The sequence below is a fragment of the Salvelinus alpinus genome, chromosome 31 (genome assembly GCF_045679555.1).
Source record: "Salvelinus alpinus chromosome 31, SLU_Salpinus.1, whole genome shotgun sequence".
Lineage (NCBI taxonomy): Eukaryota > Metazoa > Chordata > Actinopteri > Salmoniformes > Salmonidae > Salvelinus > Salvelinus alpinus.
The window spans coordinates 42,272,994-42,291,251 of record NC_092116.1 but is presented as its reverse complement, the minus strand read 5'-3'; the positions used below and the strand labels follow the sequence as shown (position 1 = coordinate 42,291,251).

Genomic DNA, 18,258 nt, shown 5'->3' with positions numbered 1-18,258 from the left:
ACCTGACTAGCAATGTCCTCTACAGTATATAACTCTACATCTAACCTGACTAGTAATGTCCTCTACAGTATATAACTCTACATCTAACCTGACTAGTAATGTCCTCTACAGTATATAACTCTACATCTAACCTGACTAGTAATGTCCTCTACAGTATATAACTCTACATCTAACCTGACTAGTAATGTCCTCTACAGTATATAACTCTACATCTAACCTGACTAGTAATGTCCTCTTGTTCTACAGTATATAACTCTACATCTAACCTGACTAGTAATGTCCTCTACAGTATATAACTCTACATCTAACCGGACTAGTAATGTCCTCTACAGTATATAACTCTACATCTAACCTGACTAGTAATGTCCTCTTGTTGTATAGTATATCACTCTACATCTAACCTGACTAGTAATGTCCTCTACAGTATATAACTCTACATCTAACCTGACTAGTAATGTCCTCTACGGTATATAACTCTACATCTAACCTGACTAGTAATGTCCTCTACAGTATATAACTCTACATCTAACCTGACTAGTAATGTCCTCTACAGTATATAACTCTACATCTAACCTGACTAGTAATGTCCTCTACAGTATATAACTCTACATCTAACCTGACTAGTAATGTCCTCTTGTTCTACAGTATATAACTCTACATCTAACCTGACTAGTAATGTCCTCTTGTTCTACAGTATATAACTCTACATCTAACCTGACTAGTAATGTCCTCTACAGTATATAACTCTACATCTAACCTGACTAGTAATGTCCTCTACAGTATATAACTCTACATCTAACCTGACTAGTAATGTCCTCTACAGTATATAACTCTACATCTAACCTGACTAGTAATGTCCTCTTGTTCTACAGTATATAACTCTACATCTAACCTGACTAGTAATGTCCTCTTGTTCTACAGTATATAACTCTACATCTAACCTGACTAGTAATGTCCTCTACAGTATATAACTCTACATCTAACCTGACTAGTAATGTCCTCTACAGTATATAACTCTACATCTAACCTGACTAGTAATGTCCTCTTGTTCTACAGTATATAACTCTACATCTAACCTGACTAGTAATGTCCTCTTGTTCTACAGTATATAACTCTACATCTAACCTGACTAGTAATGTCCTCTACAGTATATAACTCTACATCTAACCTGAGTAGTAATGTCCTCTACAGTATATAACTCTACATCTAACCTGACTAGTAATGTCCTCTACAGTATATAACTCTACATCTAACCTGACTAGTAATGTCCTCTTGTTCTACAGTATATAACTCTACATCTAACCTGACTGGTAATGTCCTCTTGTTCTACAGTATATAACTTTACATCTAACCTGACTAGTAATGTCCTCTTGTTCTACAGTATAGAACTCTACATCTAACCTGACTAGTAATGTCCTCTACAGTATATAACTCTACATCTAACCTGACTAGTAATGTCCTCTACAGTATAGAACTCTACATCTAACCTGACTAGTAATGTCCTCTACAGTATATAACTCTACATCTAACCTGACTAGTAATGTCCTCTTGTTCTACAGTATATAACTCTACATCTAACCTGACTAGTAATGTCCTCTACAGTATATAACTCTACATCTAACCTGACTAGTAATGTCCTCTACAGTATATAACTCTACATCTAACCTGACTAGTAATGTCCTCTACAGTATATAACTCTACATCTAACCTGACTAGTAATGTCCTCTACAGTATATAACTCTACATCTAACCTGACTAGTAATGTCCTCTTGTTCTACAGTATATAACTCTACATCTAACCTGACTAGTAATGTCCTCTACAGTATATAACTTTACATCTAACCTGACTAGTAATGTCCTCTTGTTCTACAGTATTTAACTCTACATCTAACCTGACTAGTAATGTCCTCTACAGTATATAACTCTACATCTAACCTGACTAGTAATGTCCTCTACAGTATATAACTCTACATCTAACCTGACTAGTAATGTCCTCTACAGTATATAACTCTACATCTAACCTGACTAGTAATGTCCTCTTGTTCTACAGTATATAACTCTACATCTAACCTGACTAGTAATGTCCTCTTGTTCTACAGTATATAACTCTACATCTAACCGGACTAGTAATGTCCTCTTGTTGTATAGTATATCACTCTACATCTAACCTGACTAGTAATGTCCTCTACAGTATATAACTCTACATCTAACCTGACTAGTAATGTCCTCTACGGTATATAACTCTACATCTAACCTGACTAGTAATGTCCTCTACAGTATATAACTCTACATCTAACCTGACTAGTAATGTCCTCTACAGTATATAACTCTACATCTAACCTGACTAGTAATGTCCTCTACAGTATATAACTCTACATCTAACCTGACTAGTAATGTCCTCTTGTTCTACAGTATATAACTCTACATCTAACCTGACTAGTAATGTCCTCTTGTTCTACAGTATATAACTCTACATCTAACCTGACTAGTAATGTCCTCTACAGTATATAACTCTACATCTAACCTGACTAGTAATGTCCTCTACAGTATATAACTCTACATCTAACCTGACTAGTAATGTCCTCTACAGTATATAACTCTACATCTAACCTGACTAGTAATGTCCTCTTGTTCTACAGTATATAACTCTACATCTAACCTGACTAGTAATGTCCTCTTGTTCTACAGTATATAACTCTACATCTAACCTGACTAGTAATGTCCTCTACAGTATATAACTCTACATCTAACCTGACTAGTAATGTCCTCTACAGTATATAACTCTACATCTAACCTGACTAGTAATGTCCTCTTGTTCTACAGTATATAACTCTACATCTAACCTGACTAGTAATGTCCTCTTGTTCTACAGTATATAACTCTACATCTAACCTGACTAGTAATGTCCTCTACAGTATATAACTCTACATCTAACCTGACTAGTAATGTCCTCTACAGTATATAACTCTACATCTAACCTGAGTAGTAATGTCCTCTACAGTATATAACTCTACATCTAACCTGACTAGTAATGTCCTCTACAGTATATAACTCTACATCTAACCTGACTAGTAATGTCCTCTTGTTCTACAGTATATAACTATACATCTAACCTGACTGGTAATGTCCTCTACAGTATATAACTCTACATCTAACCTGACTAGTAATGTCCTCTTGTTCTACAGTATATAACTCTACATCTAACCTGACTAGTAATGTCCTCTTGTTCTACAGTATATAACTCTACATCTAACCTGACTAGTAATGTCCTCTTGTTCTACAGTATATAACTCTACATCTAACCTGACTAGTAATGTCCTCTTGTTCTACAGTATATAACTCTACATCTAACCTGACTAGTAATGTCCTCTACAGTATATAACTCTACATCTAACCTGACTAGTAATGTCCTCTTGTTCTACAGTATATAACTCTACATCTAACCTGACTAGTAATGTCCTCTTGCTCTACAGTATATAACTCTACATCTCTTTTCAGGTGCCTTATTTGTGGACGACCATAAGTATCAACTCATTCAGATGGTTACCAAAGTGAAGCCCATCCTTTATGAGCTGTTCTATGAGGAGTTGTACTGTGACATCAGGATCCACCAGATGACCAGCCAGGAGCAGATGAGACTGTTGTACAAGGCCTTAGAAGAAGCAGAAGACACAAGAAGGGTGAAATCAGACTTTTACAGGATTCTACTGCATCTGGAACCTGGACTTGTCTTCTACCTGGGTAAGAACCTGTCTACCTCTGGTTACATATCACTGGAATATAAACCTTATCTAGTCTATCACCTGGGTAAGAACCTGTCTACCTCTGGTTACATATCACTGGAATATAAACCTTATCTAGTCTATCACCTGGGTAAGAACCTCTCTACCTCTGGTTACATATCACTGGAATATAAACCTTATCTAGTCTATCACCTGGGTAAGAACCTCTCTACCTCTGGTTACATATCACTGGAATATAAACCTTATCTAGTCTATCACCTGGGTAAGAACCTGTCTACCTCTGGTTACATATCACTGGAATATAAACCTTATCTAGTCTATCACCTGGGTAAGAACCTGTCTACCTCTGGTTACATATCACTGGAATATAAACCTTATCTAGTCTATCACCTGGGTAAGAACCTGTCTACCTCTGGTTACATATCACTGGAATATAAACCTTATCTAGTCTATCACCTGGGTAAGAACCTCTCTACCTCTGGTTACATATCACTGGAATATAAACCTTATCTAGTCTATCACCTGGGTAAGAACCTGTCTACCTCTGGTTACATATCACTGGAATATAAACCTTATCTAGTCTATCACCTGGGTAAGAACCTGTCTACCTCTGGTTACATATCACTGGAATATAAACCTTATCTAGTCTATCACCTGGGTAAGAACCTGTCTACCTCTGGTTACATATCACTGGAATATAAACCTTATCTAGTCTATCACCTGGGTAAGAACCTCTCTACCTCTGGTTACATATCACTGGAATATAAACCTTATCTAGTCTATCACCTGGGTAAGAACCTGTCTACCTCTGGTTACATATCACTGGAATATAAACCTTATCTAGTCTATCACCTGGGTAAGAACCTGTCTACCTCTGGTTACATATCACTGGAATATAAACCTTATCTAGTCTATCACCTGGGTAAGAACCTGTCTACCTCTGGTTACATATCACTGGAATATAAACCTTATCTAGTCTATCACCTGGGTAAGAACCTGTCTACCTCTGGTTACATATCACTGGAATATAAACCTTATCTAGTCTATCACCTGGGTAAGAACCTCTCTACCTCTGGTTACATATCACTGGAATATAAACCTTATCTAGTCTATCACCTGGGTAAGAACCTCTCTACCTCTGGTTACATATCACTGGAATATAAACCTTATCTAGTCTATCACCTGGGTAAGAACCTCTCTACCTCTGGTTACATATCACTGGAATATAAACCTTATCTAGTCTATCACCTGGGTAAGAACCTGTCTACCTCTGGTTACATATCACTGGAATATAAACCTTATCTAGTCTATCACCTGGGTAAGAACCTCTCTACCTCTGGTTACATATCACTGGAATATAAACCTTATCTAGTCTATCACCTGGGTAAGAACCTCTCTACCTCTGGTTACATATCACTGGAATATAAACCTTATCTAGTCTATCACCTGGGTAAGAACCTCTCTACCTCTGGTTACATATCACTGGAATATAAACCTTATCTAGTCTATCACCTGGGTAAGAACCTCTCTACCTCTGGTTACATATCACTGGAATATAAACCTTATCTAGTCTATCACCTGGGTAAGAACCTCTCTACCTCTGGTTACATATCACTGTAATATAAACCTTATCTAGTCTATCACCTGGGTAAGAACCTGTCTACCTCTGGTTACATATCACTGGAATATAAACCTTATCTAGTCTATCACCTGGGTAAGAACCTGTCTACCTCTGGTTACATATCACTGGAATATAAACCTTATCTAGTCTATCACCTGGGTAAGAACCTCTCTACCTCTGGTTACATATCACTGGAATATAAACCTTATCTAGTCTATCACCTGGGTAAGAACCTCTCTACCTCTGGTTACATATCACTGGAATATAAACCTTATCTAGTCTATCACCTGGGTAAGAACCTGTCTACCTCTGGTTACATATCACTGGAATATAAACCTTATCTAGTCTATCACCTGGGTAAGAACCTGTCTACCTCTGGTTACATATCACTGGAATATAAACCTTATCTAGTCTATCACCTGGGTAAGAACCTCTCTACCTCTGGTTACATATCACTGGAAAATTAACCTTATCTAGTCTATCACCTGGGTAAGAACCTGTCTACCTCTGGTTACATATCACTGGAAAATTAACCTTATCTAGTCTATCACCTGGGTAAGAACCTGTCTACCTCTGGTTACATATCACTGGAATATAAACCTTATCTAGTCTATCACCTGGGTAAGAACCTCTCTACCTCTGGTTACATATCACTGGAAAATTAACCTTATCTAGTCTACCTCTGGTTACATATCACTGGAATATAAACCTTATCTAGTCTATCACCTGGGTAAGAACCTCTCTACCTCTGGTTACATATCACTGGAATATAAACCTTATCTAGTCTATCACCTGGGTAAGAACCTGTCTACCTCTGGTTACATATCACTGGAATATAAACCTTATCTAGTCTATCACCTGGGTAAGAACCTGTCTACCTCTGGTTACATATCACTGGAATATAAACCTTATCTAGTCTATCACCTGGGTAAGAACCTGTCTACCTCTGGTTACATATCACTGGAATATAAACCTTATCTAGTCTATCACCTGGGTAAGAACCTGTCTACCTCTGGTTACATATCACTGGAATATAAACCTTATCTAGTCTATCACCTGGGTAAGAACCTGTCTACCTCTGGTTACATATCACTGGAATATAAACCTTATCTAGTCTATCACCTGGGTAAGAACCTGTCTACCTCTGGTTACATATCACTGGAATATAAACCTTATCTAGTCTATCACCTGGGTAAGAACCTGTCTACCTCTGGTTACATATCACTGGAATATAAACCTTATCTAGTCTATCACCTGGGTAAGAACCTCTCTACCTCTGGTTACATATCACTGGAATATAAACCTCATCTAGTCTATCACCTGGGTAAGAACCTCTCTACCTCTGGTTACATATCACTGGAATATAAACCTTATCTAGTCTATCGCCTGGGTAAGAACCTCTCTACCTCTGGTTACATATCACTGGAATATAAACCTTATCTAGTCTATCACCTGGGTAAGAACCTGTCTACCTCTGGTTACATATCACTGGAATATAAACCTTATCTAGTCTATCACCTGGGTAAGAACCTCTCTACCTCTGGTTACATATCACTGGAATATAAACCTTATCTAGTCTATCACCTGGGTAAGAACCTGTCTACCTCTGGTTACATATCACTGGAATATAAACCTTATCTAGTCTATCACCTGGGTAAGAACCTGTCTACCTCTGGTTACATATCACTGGAATATAAACCTTATCTAGTCTATCACCTGGGTAAGAACCTGTCTACCTCTGGTTACATATCACTGGAATATAAACCTTATCTAGTCTATCACCTGGGTAAGAACCTCTCTACCTCTGGTTACATATCACTGGAATATAAACCTTATCTAGTCTATCACCTGGGTAAGAACCTGTCTACCTCTGGTTACATATCACTGGAATATAAACCTTATCTAGTCTATCACCTGGGTAAGAACCTGTCTACCTCTGGTTACATATCACTGGAATATAAACCTTATCTAGTCTATCACCTGGGTAAGAACCTCTCTACCTCTGGTTACATATCACTGGAATATAAACCTTATCTAGTCTATCACCTGGGTAAGAACCTCTCTACCTCTGGTTACATATCACTGGAATATAAACCTTATCTAGTCTATCACCTGGGTAAGAACCTCTCTACCTCTGGTTACATATCACTGTAATATAAACCTTATCTAGTCTATCACCTGGGTAAGAACCTGTCTACCTCTGGTTACATATCACTGGAATATAAACCTTATCTAGTCTATCACCTGGGTAAGAACCTGTCTACCTCTGGTTACATATCACTGGAATATAAACCTTATCTAGTCTATCACCTGGGTAAGAACCTCTCTACCTCTGGTTACATATCACTGGAATATAAACCTTATCTAGTCTATCACCTGGGTAAGAACCTCTCTACCTCTGGTTACATATCACTGGAATATAAACCTTATCTAGTCTATCACCTGGGTAAGAACCTGTCTACCTCTGGTTACATATCACTGGAATATAAACCTTATCTAGTCTATCACCTGGGTAAGAACCTGTCTACCTCTGGTTACATATCACTGGAATATAAACCTTATCTAGTCTATCACCTGGGTAAGAACCTCTCTACCTCTGGTTACATATCACTGGAAAATTAACCTTATCTAGTCTATCACCTGGGTAAGAACCTGTCTACCTCTGGTTACATATCACTGGAAAATTAACCTTATCTAGTCTATCACCTGGGTAAGAACCTGTCTACCTCTGGTTACATATCACTGGAATATAAACCTTATCTAGTCTATCACCTGGGTAAGAACCTCTCTACCTCTGGTTACATATCACTGGAAAATTAACCTTATCTAGTCTACCTCTGGTTACATATCACTGGAATATAAACCTTATCTAGTCTATCACCTGGGTAAGAACCTCTCTACCTCTGGTTACATATCACTGGAATATAAACCTTATCTAGTCTATCACCTGGGTAAGAACCTGTCTACCTCTGGTTACATATCACTGGAATATAAACCTTATCTAGTCTATCACCTGGGTAAGAACCTGTCTACCTCTGGTTACATATCACTGGAATATAAACCTTATCTAGTCTATCACCTGGGTAAGAACCTGTCTACCTCTGGTTACATATCACTGGAATATAAACCTTATCTAGTCTATCACCTGGGTAAGAACCTGTCTACCTCTGGTTACATATCACTGGAATATAAACCTTATCTAGTCTATCACCTGGGTAAGAACCTGTCTACCTCTGGTTACATATCACTGGAATATAAACCTTATCTAGTCTATCACCTGGGTAAGAACCTGTCTACCTCTGGTTACATATCACTGGAATATAAACCTTATCTAGTCTATCACCTGGGTAAGAACCTGTCTACCTCTGGTTACATATCACTGGAATATAAACCTTATCTAGTCTATCACCTGGGTAAGAACCTCTCTACCTCTGGTTACATATCACTGGAATATAAACCTCATCTAGTCTATCACCTGGGTAAGAACCTCTCTACCTCTGGTTACATATCACTGGAATATAAACCTTATCTAGTCTATCGCCTGGGTAAGAACCTCTCTACCTCTGGTTACATATCACTGGAATATAAACCTTATCTAGTCTATCACCTGGGTAAGAACCTGTCTACCTCTGGTTACATATCACTGGAATATAAACCTTATCTAGTCTATCACCTGGGTAAGAACCTCTCTACCTCTGGTTACATATCACTGGAATATAAACCTTATCTAGTCTATCACCTGGGTAAGAACCTCTCTACCTCTGGTTGCATATCACTGGAATATAAACCTTATCTAGTCTATCACCTGGGTAAGAACCTGTCTACCTCTGGTTACATATCACTGGAATATAAACCTTATCTAGTCTACCTCTGGTTACATATCACTTTAATATAAACCTTATCTAGTCTATCACCTGGGTAAGTACCTGTCTACCTCTGGTTACATATCACCAGAATATAAACCTTATCTAGTCTATCACCTGGGTAAGAACCTCTCTACCTCTGGTTACATATCACTGGAATATAAACCTTATCTAGTCTATCACCTGGGTAAGAACCTGTCTACCTCTGGTTACATATCACTGGAATATAAACCTTATCTAGTCTATCACCTGGGTAAGAACCTCTCTACCTCTGGTTACATATCACTGGAATATAAACCTTATCTAGTCTATCACCTGGGTAAGAACCTGTCTACCTCTGGTTACATATCACTGGAATATAAACCTTATCTAGTCTATCACCTGGGTAAGAACCTCTCTACCTCTGGTTACATATCACTGGAATATAAACCTTATCTAGTCTATCACCTGGGTAAGAACCTCTCTACCTCTGGTTACATATCACTGGAATATAAACCTTATCTAGTCTATCACCTGGGTAAGAACCTGTCTACCTCTGGTTACATATCACTGGAATATAAACCTTATCTAGTCTATCACCTGGGTAAGAACCTCTGGCTGTACTGGGTAGACCAGAGGAACCAGGCTCTGAGGGGTGACCAGTCCTCTACTGACTGTACTGGGTAGAGAGGACCCAGGCTCTGAGGGGTGACCAGTCCTCTACTGACTGTACTGGGTAGACCAGAGGAACCAGGCTCTGAGGGGTGACCAGTCCTCTACTGGCTGTACTGGGTAGAGAGGAACCAGGCTCTGAGGGGTGACCAGTCCTCTACTGACTGTACTGGGTAGAGAGGAACCAGGCTCTGAGGGGTGACCAGTCCTCTACTTGCTGTACTGGGTAGAGAGGAACCAGGCTCTGAGGGGTGACCAGTCCTCTACTGGCTGTACTGGGTAGAGAGGAACCAGGCTCTGAGGGGTGACCAGTCCTCTACTGGCTGTACTGGGTAGAGAGGAACCAGGCTCTGAGGGGTGACCAGTCCTCTACTGACTGTACTGGGTAGACCAGAGGAACCAGGCTCTGAGGGGTGACCAGTCCTCTACTGGCTGTACTGGGTAGACCAGAGGAACCAGGCTCTGAGGGGTGACCAGTCCTCTACTGACTGTACTGGGTAGACCAGAGGAACCAGGCTCTGAGGGGTGACCAGTCCTCTACTGGCTGTACTGGGTAGAGAGGAACCAGGCTCTGAGGGGTGACCAGTCCTCTACTGGCTGTACTGGGTAGACCAGAGGAACCAGGCTCTGAGGGGTGACCAGTCCTCTACTGGCTGTACTGGGTAGAGAGGAACCAGGCTCTGAGGGGTGACCAGTCCTCTACTGACTGTACTGGGTAGACCAGAGGAACCAGGCTCTGAGGGGTGACCAGTCCTCTACTGGCTGTACTGGGTAGAGAGGAACCAGGCTCTGAGGGGTGACCAGTCCTCTACTGACTGTACTGGGTAGAGAGGAACCAGGCTCTGAGGGGTGACCAGTCCTCTACTTGCTGTACTGGGTAGAGAGGAACCAGGCTCTGAGTGGTGAACAGTCCTCTACTGGCTGTACTGGGTAGAGAGGAACCAGGCTCTGAGGGGTGACCAGTCCTCTACTGGCTGTACTGGGTAGAGAGAAACCAGGCTCTGAGGGGTGACCAGTCCTCTACTGGCTGTACTGGGTAGACCAGAGGAACCAGGCTCTGAGGGGTGACCAGTCCTCTACTGGCTGTACTGGGTAGACCAGAGGAACCAGGCTCTGAGGGGTGACCAGTCCTCTACTGGCTGTACTGGGTAGACCAGAGGAACCAGGCTCTGAGGGGTGACCAGTCCTCTACTGGCTGTACTGGGTAGACCAGAGGAACCAGGCTCTGAGGGGTGACCAGTCCTCTACTGGCTGTACTGGGTAGAGAGGAACCAGGCTCTGAGGGGTGACCAGTCCTCTACTGGCTGTACTGGGTAGAGAGGAACCAGGCCCTGAGGGGTGACCAGTCCTCTACTGGCTGTACTGGGTAGACCAGAGGAACCAGGCTCTGAGGGGTGACCAGTCCTCTACTGGCTGTACTGGGTAGACCAGAGGAACCAGGCTCTGAGGGGTGACCAGTCCTCTACTGGCTGTACTGGGTAGACCAGAGGAACCAGGCTCTGAGGGGTGACCAGTCCTCTTCTGGCTGTACTGGGTAGACCAGAGGAACCAGGCTCTGAGGGGTGACCAGTCCTCTCCTGACTGTACTGGGTAGAGAGGAACCAGGCTCTGAGGGGTGACCAGTCCTCTACTGACTGTACTGGGTAGACCAGAGGAACCAGGCTCTGAGGGGTGACCAGTCCTCTACTGGCTGTACTGGGTAGACCAGAGGAACCAGGCTCTGAGGGGTGACCAGTCCTCTACTGGCTGTACTGGGTAGACCAGAGGAACCAGGCTCTGAGGGGTGACCAGTCCTCTTCTGGCTGTACTGGGTAGACCAGAGGAACCAGGCTCTGAGGGGTGACCAGTCCTCTCCTGACTGTACTGGGTAGAGAGGAACCAGGCTCTGAGGGGTGACCAGTCCTCTACTGGCTGTACTGGGTAGAGAGGAACCAGGCTCTGAGGGGTGACCAGTTCTCTACTGGCTGTACTGGGTAGACCAGAGGAACCAGGCTCTGAGGGGTAACCAGTCCTCTACTGGCTGTACTGGTTAGACCAGAGGAACCAGGCTCTGAGGGGTGGCCAGTCCTCTACTGGCTGTACTGGGTAGAGAGGAACCAGGCTCTGAGGGGTGACCAGTCCTCTACTGGCTGTACTGGGTAGAGAGGAACCAGGCTCTGAGGGGTGACCAGTCCACTACTGGCTGTACTGGGTAGAGAGGAACCAGGCTCTGAGGGGTGACCAGTCCTCTACTGGCTGTACTGGGTAGAGAGGAACCAGGCTCTGAGGGGTGACCAGTCCTCTACTGGCTGTACTGGGTAGACCAGAGGAACCAGGCTCTGAGGGGTGACCAGTCCTCTACTGGCTGTACTGGGTAGACCAGAGGAACCAGGCTCTGAGGGGTGGCCAGTCCTCTACTGGCTGTACTGGGTAGAGAGGAACCAGGCTCTGAGGGGTGACCAGTCCTCTACTGGCTGTACTGGGTAGAGAGGAACCAGGCTCTGAGGGGTGACCAGTCCTCTACTGGCTGTACTGGGTAGAGAGGAACCAGGCTCTGAGGGGTGACCAGTCCTCTACTGACTGTACTGGGTAGAGAGGAACCAGGCTCTGAGGGGTGACCAGTCCTCTACTGGCTGTACTGGGTAAAGAGGAACCAGGCTCTGAGGGGTGACCAGTCCTCTACTAGTTGTACTGGGTAGACCAGAGGAACCAGGCTCTGAGGGGTGACCAGTCCTCTACTAGTTGTACTGGGTAGACCAGAGGAACCAGGCTCTGAGGGGTGACCAGTCCTCTTCTGGCTGTACTGGGTAGACCAGAGGAACCAGGCTCTGAGGGGTGACCAGTCCTCTACTGGCTGTACTGGGTAGACCAGAGGAACCAGGCTCTGAGGGGTGACCAGTCCTCTACTGGCTGTACTGGGTAGAGAGGAACCAGGCTATGAGGGGTGACCAGTCCTCTACTGGCTGTACTGGGTAGAGAGGAACCAGGCTCTGAGGGGTGACCAGTCCTCTACTGGCTGTACTGGGTAGAGAGGAACTAGGCTCTGAGGGGTGACCAGTCCTCTACTGGCTGTACTGGGTAGAGAGAAACCAGGCTCTGAGGGGTGACCAGTCCTCTACTGGCTGTACTGGGTAGAGAGGAACCAGGCTCTGAGGGGTGACCAGTCCTCTACTGGCTGTACTGGGTAGAGAGGAACCAGGCTCTGAGGGGTGACCAGTCCTCTACTGGCTGTACTGGGTAGAGAGGAACCAGGCTCTGAGGGGTGACCAGTCCTCTACTGGCTGTACTGGGTAGAGAGGAACCAGGCTCTGAGGGGTGGCCAGTCCTCTACTGGCTGCACTGGGTAGAGAGGAACCAGGCTCTGAGGGGTGACCAGTCCTCTACTGGCTGTACTGGGTAGAGAGGAACCAGGCTCTGAGGGGTGACCAGTCCTCTACTGGCTGTACTGGGTAGACCAGAGGAACCAGGCTCTGAGGGGTGACCAGTCCTCTACTAGCTGTACTGGGTAGAGAGGAACCAGGCTCTGAGGGGTGACCAGTCCTCTACTGGCTGTACTGGGTAGAGAGGAACCAGGCTCTGAGGGGTGACCAGTCCTCTACTGGCTGTACTGGGTAGAGAGGAACCAGGCTCTGAGGGGTGACCAGTCCTCTACTGGCTGTACTGGGTAGAGAGGAACCAGGCTCTGAGGGGTGACCAGTCCTCTACTGGCTGTACTGGGTAGAGAGGAACCAGGCTCTGAGGGGTGACCAGTCCTCTACTGGCTGTACTGGGTAGAGAGGAACCAGGCTCTGAGGGGTGACCAGTCCTCTACTGGCTGTACTGGGTAGACCAGAGGAACCAGGCTCTGAGGGGTGACCAGTCCTCTTCTAGCTGTACTGGGTAGAGAGGAACCAGGCTCTGAGGGGTGACCAGTCCTCTACTGACTGTACTGGGTAGAGAGGAACCAGGCTCTGAGGGGTGACCAGTCCTCTACTGGCTGTACTGGGTAGACCAGAGGAACCAGGCTCTGAGGGGTGACCAGTCCTCTACTGGCTGTACTGGGTAGACCAGAGGAACCAGGCTCTGAGGGGTGACCAGTCCTCTACTGGCTGTCCTGGGTAGACCAGAGGTACCAGGCTCTGAGGGGTGACCAGTCCTCTACTGACTGTACTGGGTAGAGAGGAACCAGGCTCTGAGGGGTGACCAGTCCTCTACTGGCTGTACTGGGTAGAGAGGAACCAGGCTCTGAGGGGTGACCAGTCCTCTACTGACTGTACTGGGTAGACCAGAGGAACCAGGCTCTGAGGGGTGACCAGTCCTCTACTGGCTGTACTGGGTAGACCAGAGGAACCAGGCTCTGAGGGGTGACCAGTCCTCTACTGGCTGTACTGGGTAGACCAGAGGAACCAGGCTCTGAGGGGTGACCAGTCCTCTACTGGCTGTACTGGGTAGACCAGAGGAACCAGGCTCTGAGGGGTGACCAGTCCTCTACTGGTTGTACTGGGTAGACCAGAGGAACCAGGCTCTGAGGGGTGACCAGTCCTCTACTGGCTGTACTGGGTAGACCAGAGGAACCAGGCTCTGAGGGGTGACCAGTCCTCTACTGGCTGTACTGGGTTAGACCAGAGGAACCAGGCTCTGAGGGGTGACCAGTCCTCTACTGGCTGTACTGGGTAGAGAGGAACCAGGCTCTGAGGGGTGACCAGTCCTCTACTGGCTGTACTGGGTAGAGAGGTACCAGGCTCTGAGGGTTGACCAGTCCTCTACTGGCTGTACTGGGTAGACCAGAGGAACCAGGCTCTGAGGGGTGACCAGTCCTCTACTGACTGTACTGGGTAGACCAGAGGAACCAGGCTCTGAGGGGTGACCAGTCCTCTACTGGCTGTACTGGGTAGACCAGAGGAACCAGGCTCTTAGGGGTGACCAGTCCTCTACTGGCTGTACTGGGTAGAGAGGAACCAGGCTCTGAGGGGTGACCAGTCCTCGACTGGCTGTACTGGGTACAGAGGAACCAGGCTCTGAGGGGTGACCAGTCCTCTACTGGCTGTACTGGGTAGAGAGGAACCAGGCTCTGAGGGGTGACCAGTCCTCGACTGGCTGTACTGGGTACAGAGGAACCAGGCTCTGAGGGGTGACCAGTCCTCTACTGGCTGTACTGGGTAGAGAGGAACCAGGCTCTGAGGGGTGACCAGTCCTCTACTAGCTGTACTGGGTAGACCAGAGGAACCAGGCTCTGAGGGGTGACCAGTCCTCTACTGGCTGTACTGGGTAGAGAGGAACCAGGCTCTGAGGGGTGACCAGTCCTCTACTGACTGTACTGGGTAGACCAGAGGAACCAGGCTCTGAGGGGTGACCAGTCCTCTACTGGCTGTACTGGGTAGAGAGGAACCAGGCTCTGAGGGGTGACCAGTCCTCTACTGGCTGTACTGGGTAGACCAGAGGAACCAGGCTCTGAGGGGTGACCAGTCCTCTACTGGCTGTACTGGGTAGACCAGAGGAACCAGGCTCTGAGGGGTGACCAGTCCTCTACTGGCTGTACTGGGTAGAGAGGAACCAGGCTCTGAGGGGTGGCCAGTCCTCTACTGGCTGTACTGGGTAGAGAGGAACCAGGCTCTGAGGGGTGGACCAGTCCTCTACTGGCTGTACTGGGTAGAGAGGAACCAGGCTCTGAGGGGTGACCAGTCCTCTACTGGCTGTACTGGGTAGAGAGGAACCAGGCTCTGAGGGGTGACCAGTCCTCTACTGGCTGTACTGGGTAGACCAGAGGAACCAGGCTCTGAGGGGTGACCAGTCCTCTACTGACTGTACTGGGTAGAGAGGAACCAGGCTCTGAGGGGTGACCAGTCCTCTACTGGCTGTACTGGGTAGACCAGAGGAACCAGGCTCTGAGGGGTGACCAGTCCTCTACTGGCTGTACTGGGTAGAGAGGAACCAGGCTCTGAGGGGTGACCAGTCCTCTACTGGCTGTACTGGGTAGACCAGAGGAACCAGGCTCTGAGGGGTGACCAGTCCTCTACTGGCTGTACTGGGTAGAGAGGAACCAGGCTATGAGGGGTGACCAGTCCTCTACTGGCTGTACTGGGTAGACCAGAGGAACCAGGCTCTGAGGGGTGACCAGTCCTCTACTGGCTGTACTGGGTAGACCAGAGGAACCAGGCTCTGAGGGGTGACAAGTCCTCTACTGGCTGTACTGGGTAGAGAGGAACCAGGCTCTGAGGGGTGACCAGTCCTCTACTGGCTGTACTGTGTAGACCAGAGGAACCAGGCTCTGAGGGGTGACCAGTCCTCTACTGGCTGTACTGGGTAGAGAGGAACCAGGCTCTGAGGGGTGACCAGTCCTCTACTGGCTGTACTGGGTAGACCAGAGGAACCAGGCTCTGAGGGGTGACCAGTCCTCTACTGGCTGTACTGGGTAGAGAGGATCCAGGCTCTGAGGGGTGACCAGTCCTCTACTGGCTGTACTGGGTAGACCAGAGGAACCAGGCTCTGAGGGGTGACCAGTCCTCTACTGGCTGTACTGGGTAGACCAGAGGAACCAGGCTCTGAGGGGTGACCAGTCCTCTACTGGCTGTACTGGGTAGACCAGAGGAACCAGGCTCTGAGGGGTGACCAGTCCTCTACTGGCTGTACTGGGTAGACCAGAGGAACCAGGCTCTGAGGGGTGACCAGTCCTCTACTGGCTGTACTGGGTAGAGAGGTACCAGGCTCTGAGGGGTGACCAGTCCTCTACTGGCTGTACTGGGTAGACCAGAGGAACCAGGCTCTGAGGGGTGACCAGTCCTCTACTGACTGTACTGGGTAGACCAGAGGAACCAGGCTCTGAGGGGTGACCAGTCCTCTACTGGCTGTACTGGGTAGAGAGGAACCAGGCTCTGAGGGGTGGCCAGTCCTCTACTGGCTGTACTGGGTAGAGAGGAACCAGGTTCTGAGGGGTGACCAGTCCTCTACTGGCTGTACTGGGTAGAGAGGAACCAGGCTCTGAGGGGTGACCAGTCCTCTACTGGCTGTACTGGGTAGACCAGAGGAACCAGGCTCTGAGGGGTGACCAGTCCTCTACTGGCTGTACTGGGTAGAGAGGAACCAGGCTCTGAGGGGTGACCAGTCCTCGACTGGCTGTACTGGGTACAGAGGAACCAGGCTCTGAGGGGTGACCAGTCCTCTACTGGCTGTACTGGGTAGAGAGGAACCAGGCTCTGAGGGGTGACCAGTCCTCTACTAGCTGTACTGGGTAGACCAGAGGAACCAGGCTCTGAGGGGTGACCAGTCCTCTACTGGCTGTACTGGGTAGAGAGGAACCAGGCTCTGAGGGGTGACCAGTCCTCTACTGGCTGTACTGGGTAGACCAGAGGAACCAGGCTCTGAGGGGTGACCAGTCCTCTACTGGCTGTACTGGGTAGAGAGGAACCAGGCTCTGAGGGGTGACCAGTCCTCTACTGACTGTACTGGGTAGAGAGGAACCAGGCTCTGAGGGGTGACCAGTCCTCTACTGGCTGTACTGGGTAGACCAGAGGAACCAGGCTCTGAGGGGTGACCAGTCCTCTACTGGCTGTACTGGGTAGACCAGAGGAACCAGGCTCTGAGGGGTGACCAGTCCTCTACTGACTGTACTGGGTAGACCAGAGGAACCAGGCTCTGAGGGGTGACCAGTCCTCTACTGGCTGTACTGGGTAGACCAGAGGAACCAGGCTCTGAGGGGTGACCAGTCCTCTACTGGCTGTACTGGGTAGACCAGAGGAACCAGGCTCTGAGGGGTGACCAGTCCTCTACTGGCTGTACTGGGTAGAGAGGAACCAGGCTCTGAGGGGTGGCCAGTCCTCTACTGGCTGTACTGGGTAGAGAGGAACCAGGCTCTGAGGGGTGGACCAGTCCTCTACTGGCTGTACTGGGTAGAGAGGAACCAGGCTCTGAGGGGTGACCAGTCCTCTACTGGCTGTACTGGGTAGAGAGGAACCAGGCTCTGAGGGGTGACCAGTCCTCTACTGGCTGTACTGGGTAGACCAGAGGAACCAGGCTCTGAGGGGTGGACCAGTCCTCTACTGGCTGTACTGGGTAGAGAGGAACCAGGCTCTGAGGGGTGACCAGTCCTCTACTGGCTGTACTGGGTAGAGAGGAACCAGGCTCTGAGGGGTGACCAGTCCTCTACTGGCTGTACTGGGTAGAGAGGTACCAGGCTCTGAGGGGTGACCAGTCCTCTACTGGCTGTACTGGGTAGAGAGGAACCAGGCTCTGAGGGGTGACCAGTCCTCTACTGGCTGTACTGGGTAGACCAGAGGAACCAGGCTCTGAGGGGTGACCAGTCCTCTACTGGCTGTACTGGGTAGACCAGAGGAACCAGGCTCTGAGGGGTGACCAGTCCTCTACTGGCTGTACTGGGTAGAGAGGAACCAGGCTCTGAGGGGTGACCAGTCCTCTACTGGCTGTA

The 18,258-nt window shown here is 47.4% G+C and overlaps 1 protein-coding gene across 2 annotated transcripts in view; it reads left to right on the top strand.

Moving 5' to 3' along the window:
- Window positions 1–18,258, top strand: part of LOC139561882 (uncharacterized) — a 189,959-nt gene that overhangs the window by 30,384 nt on the left and 141,317 nt on the right. For both annotated transcript variants that reach the window (XM_071379270.1, XM_071379269.1), the window contains exon 2: window positions 3,499–3,741. In XM_071379270.1, the coding sequence (XP_071235371.1) occupies window positions 3,499–3,741 (243 nt within the window). The remainder of the gene's footprint in view (window positions 1–3,498; window positions 3,742–18,258) is intronic.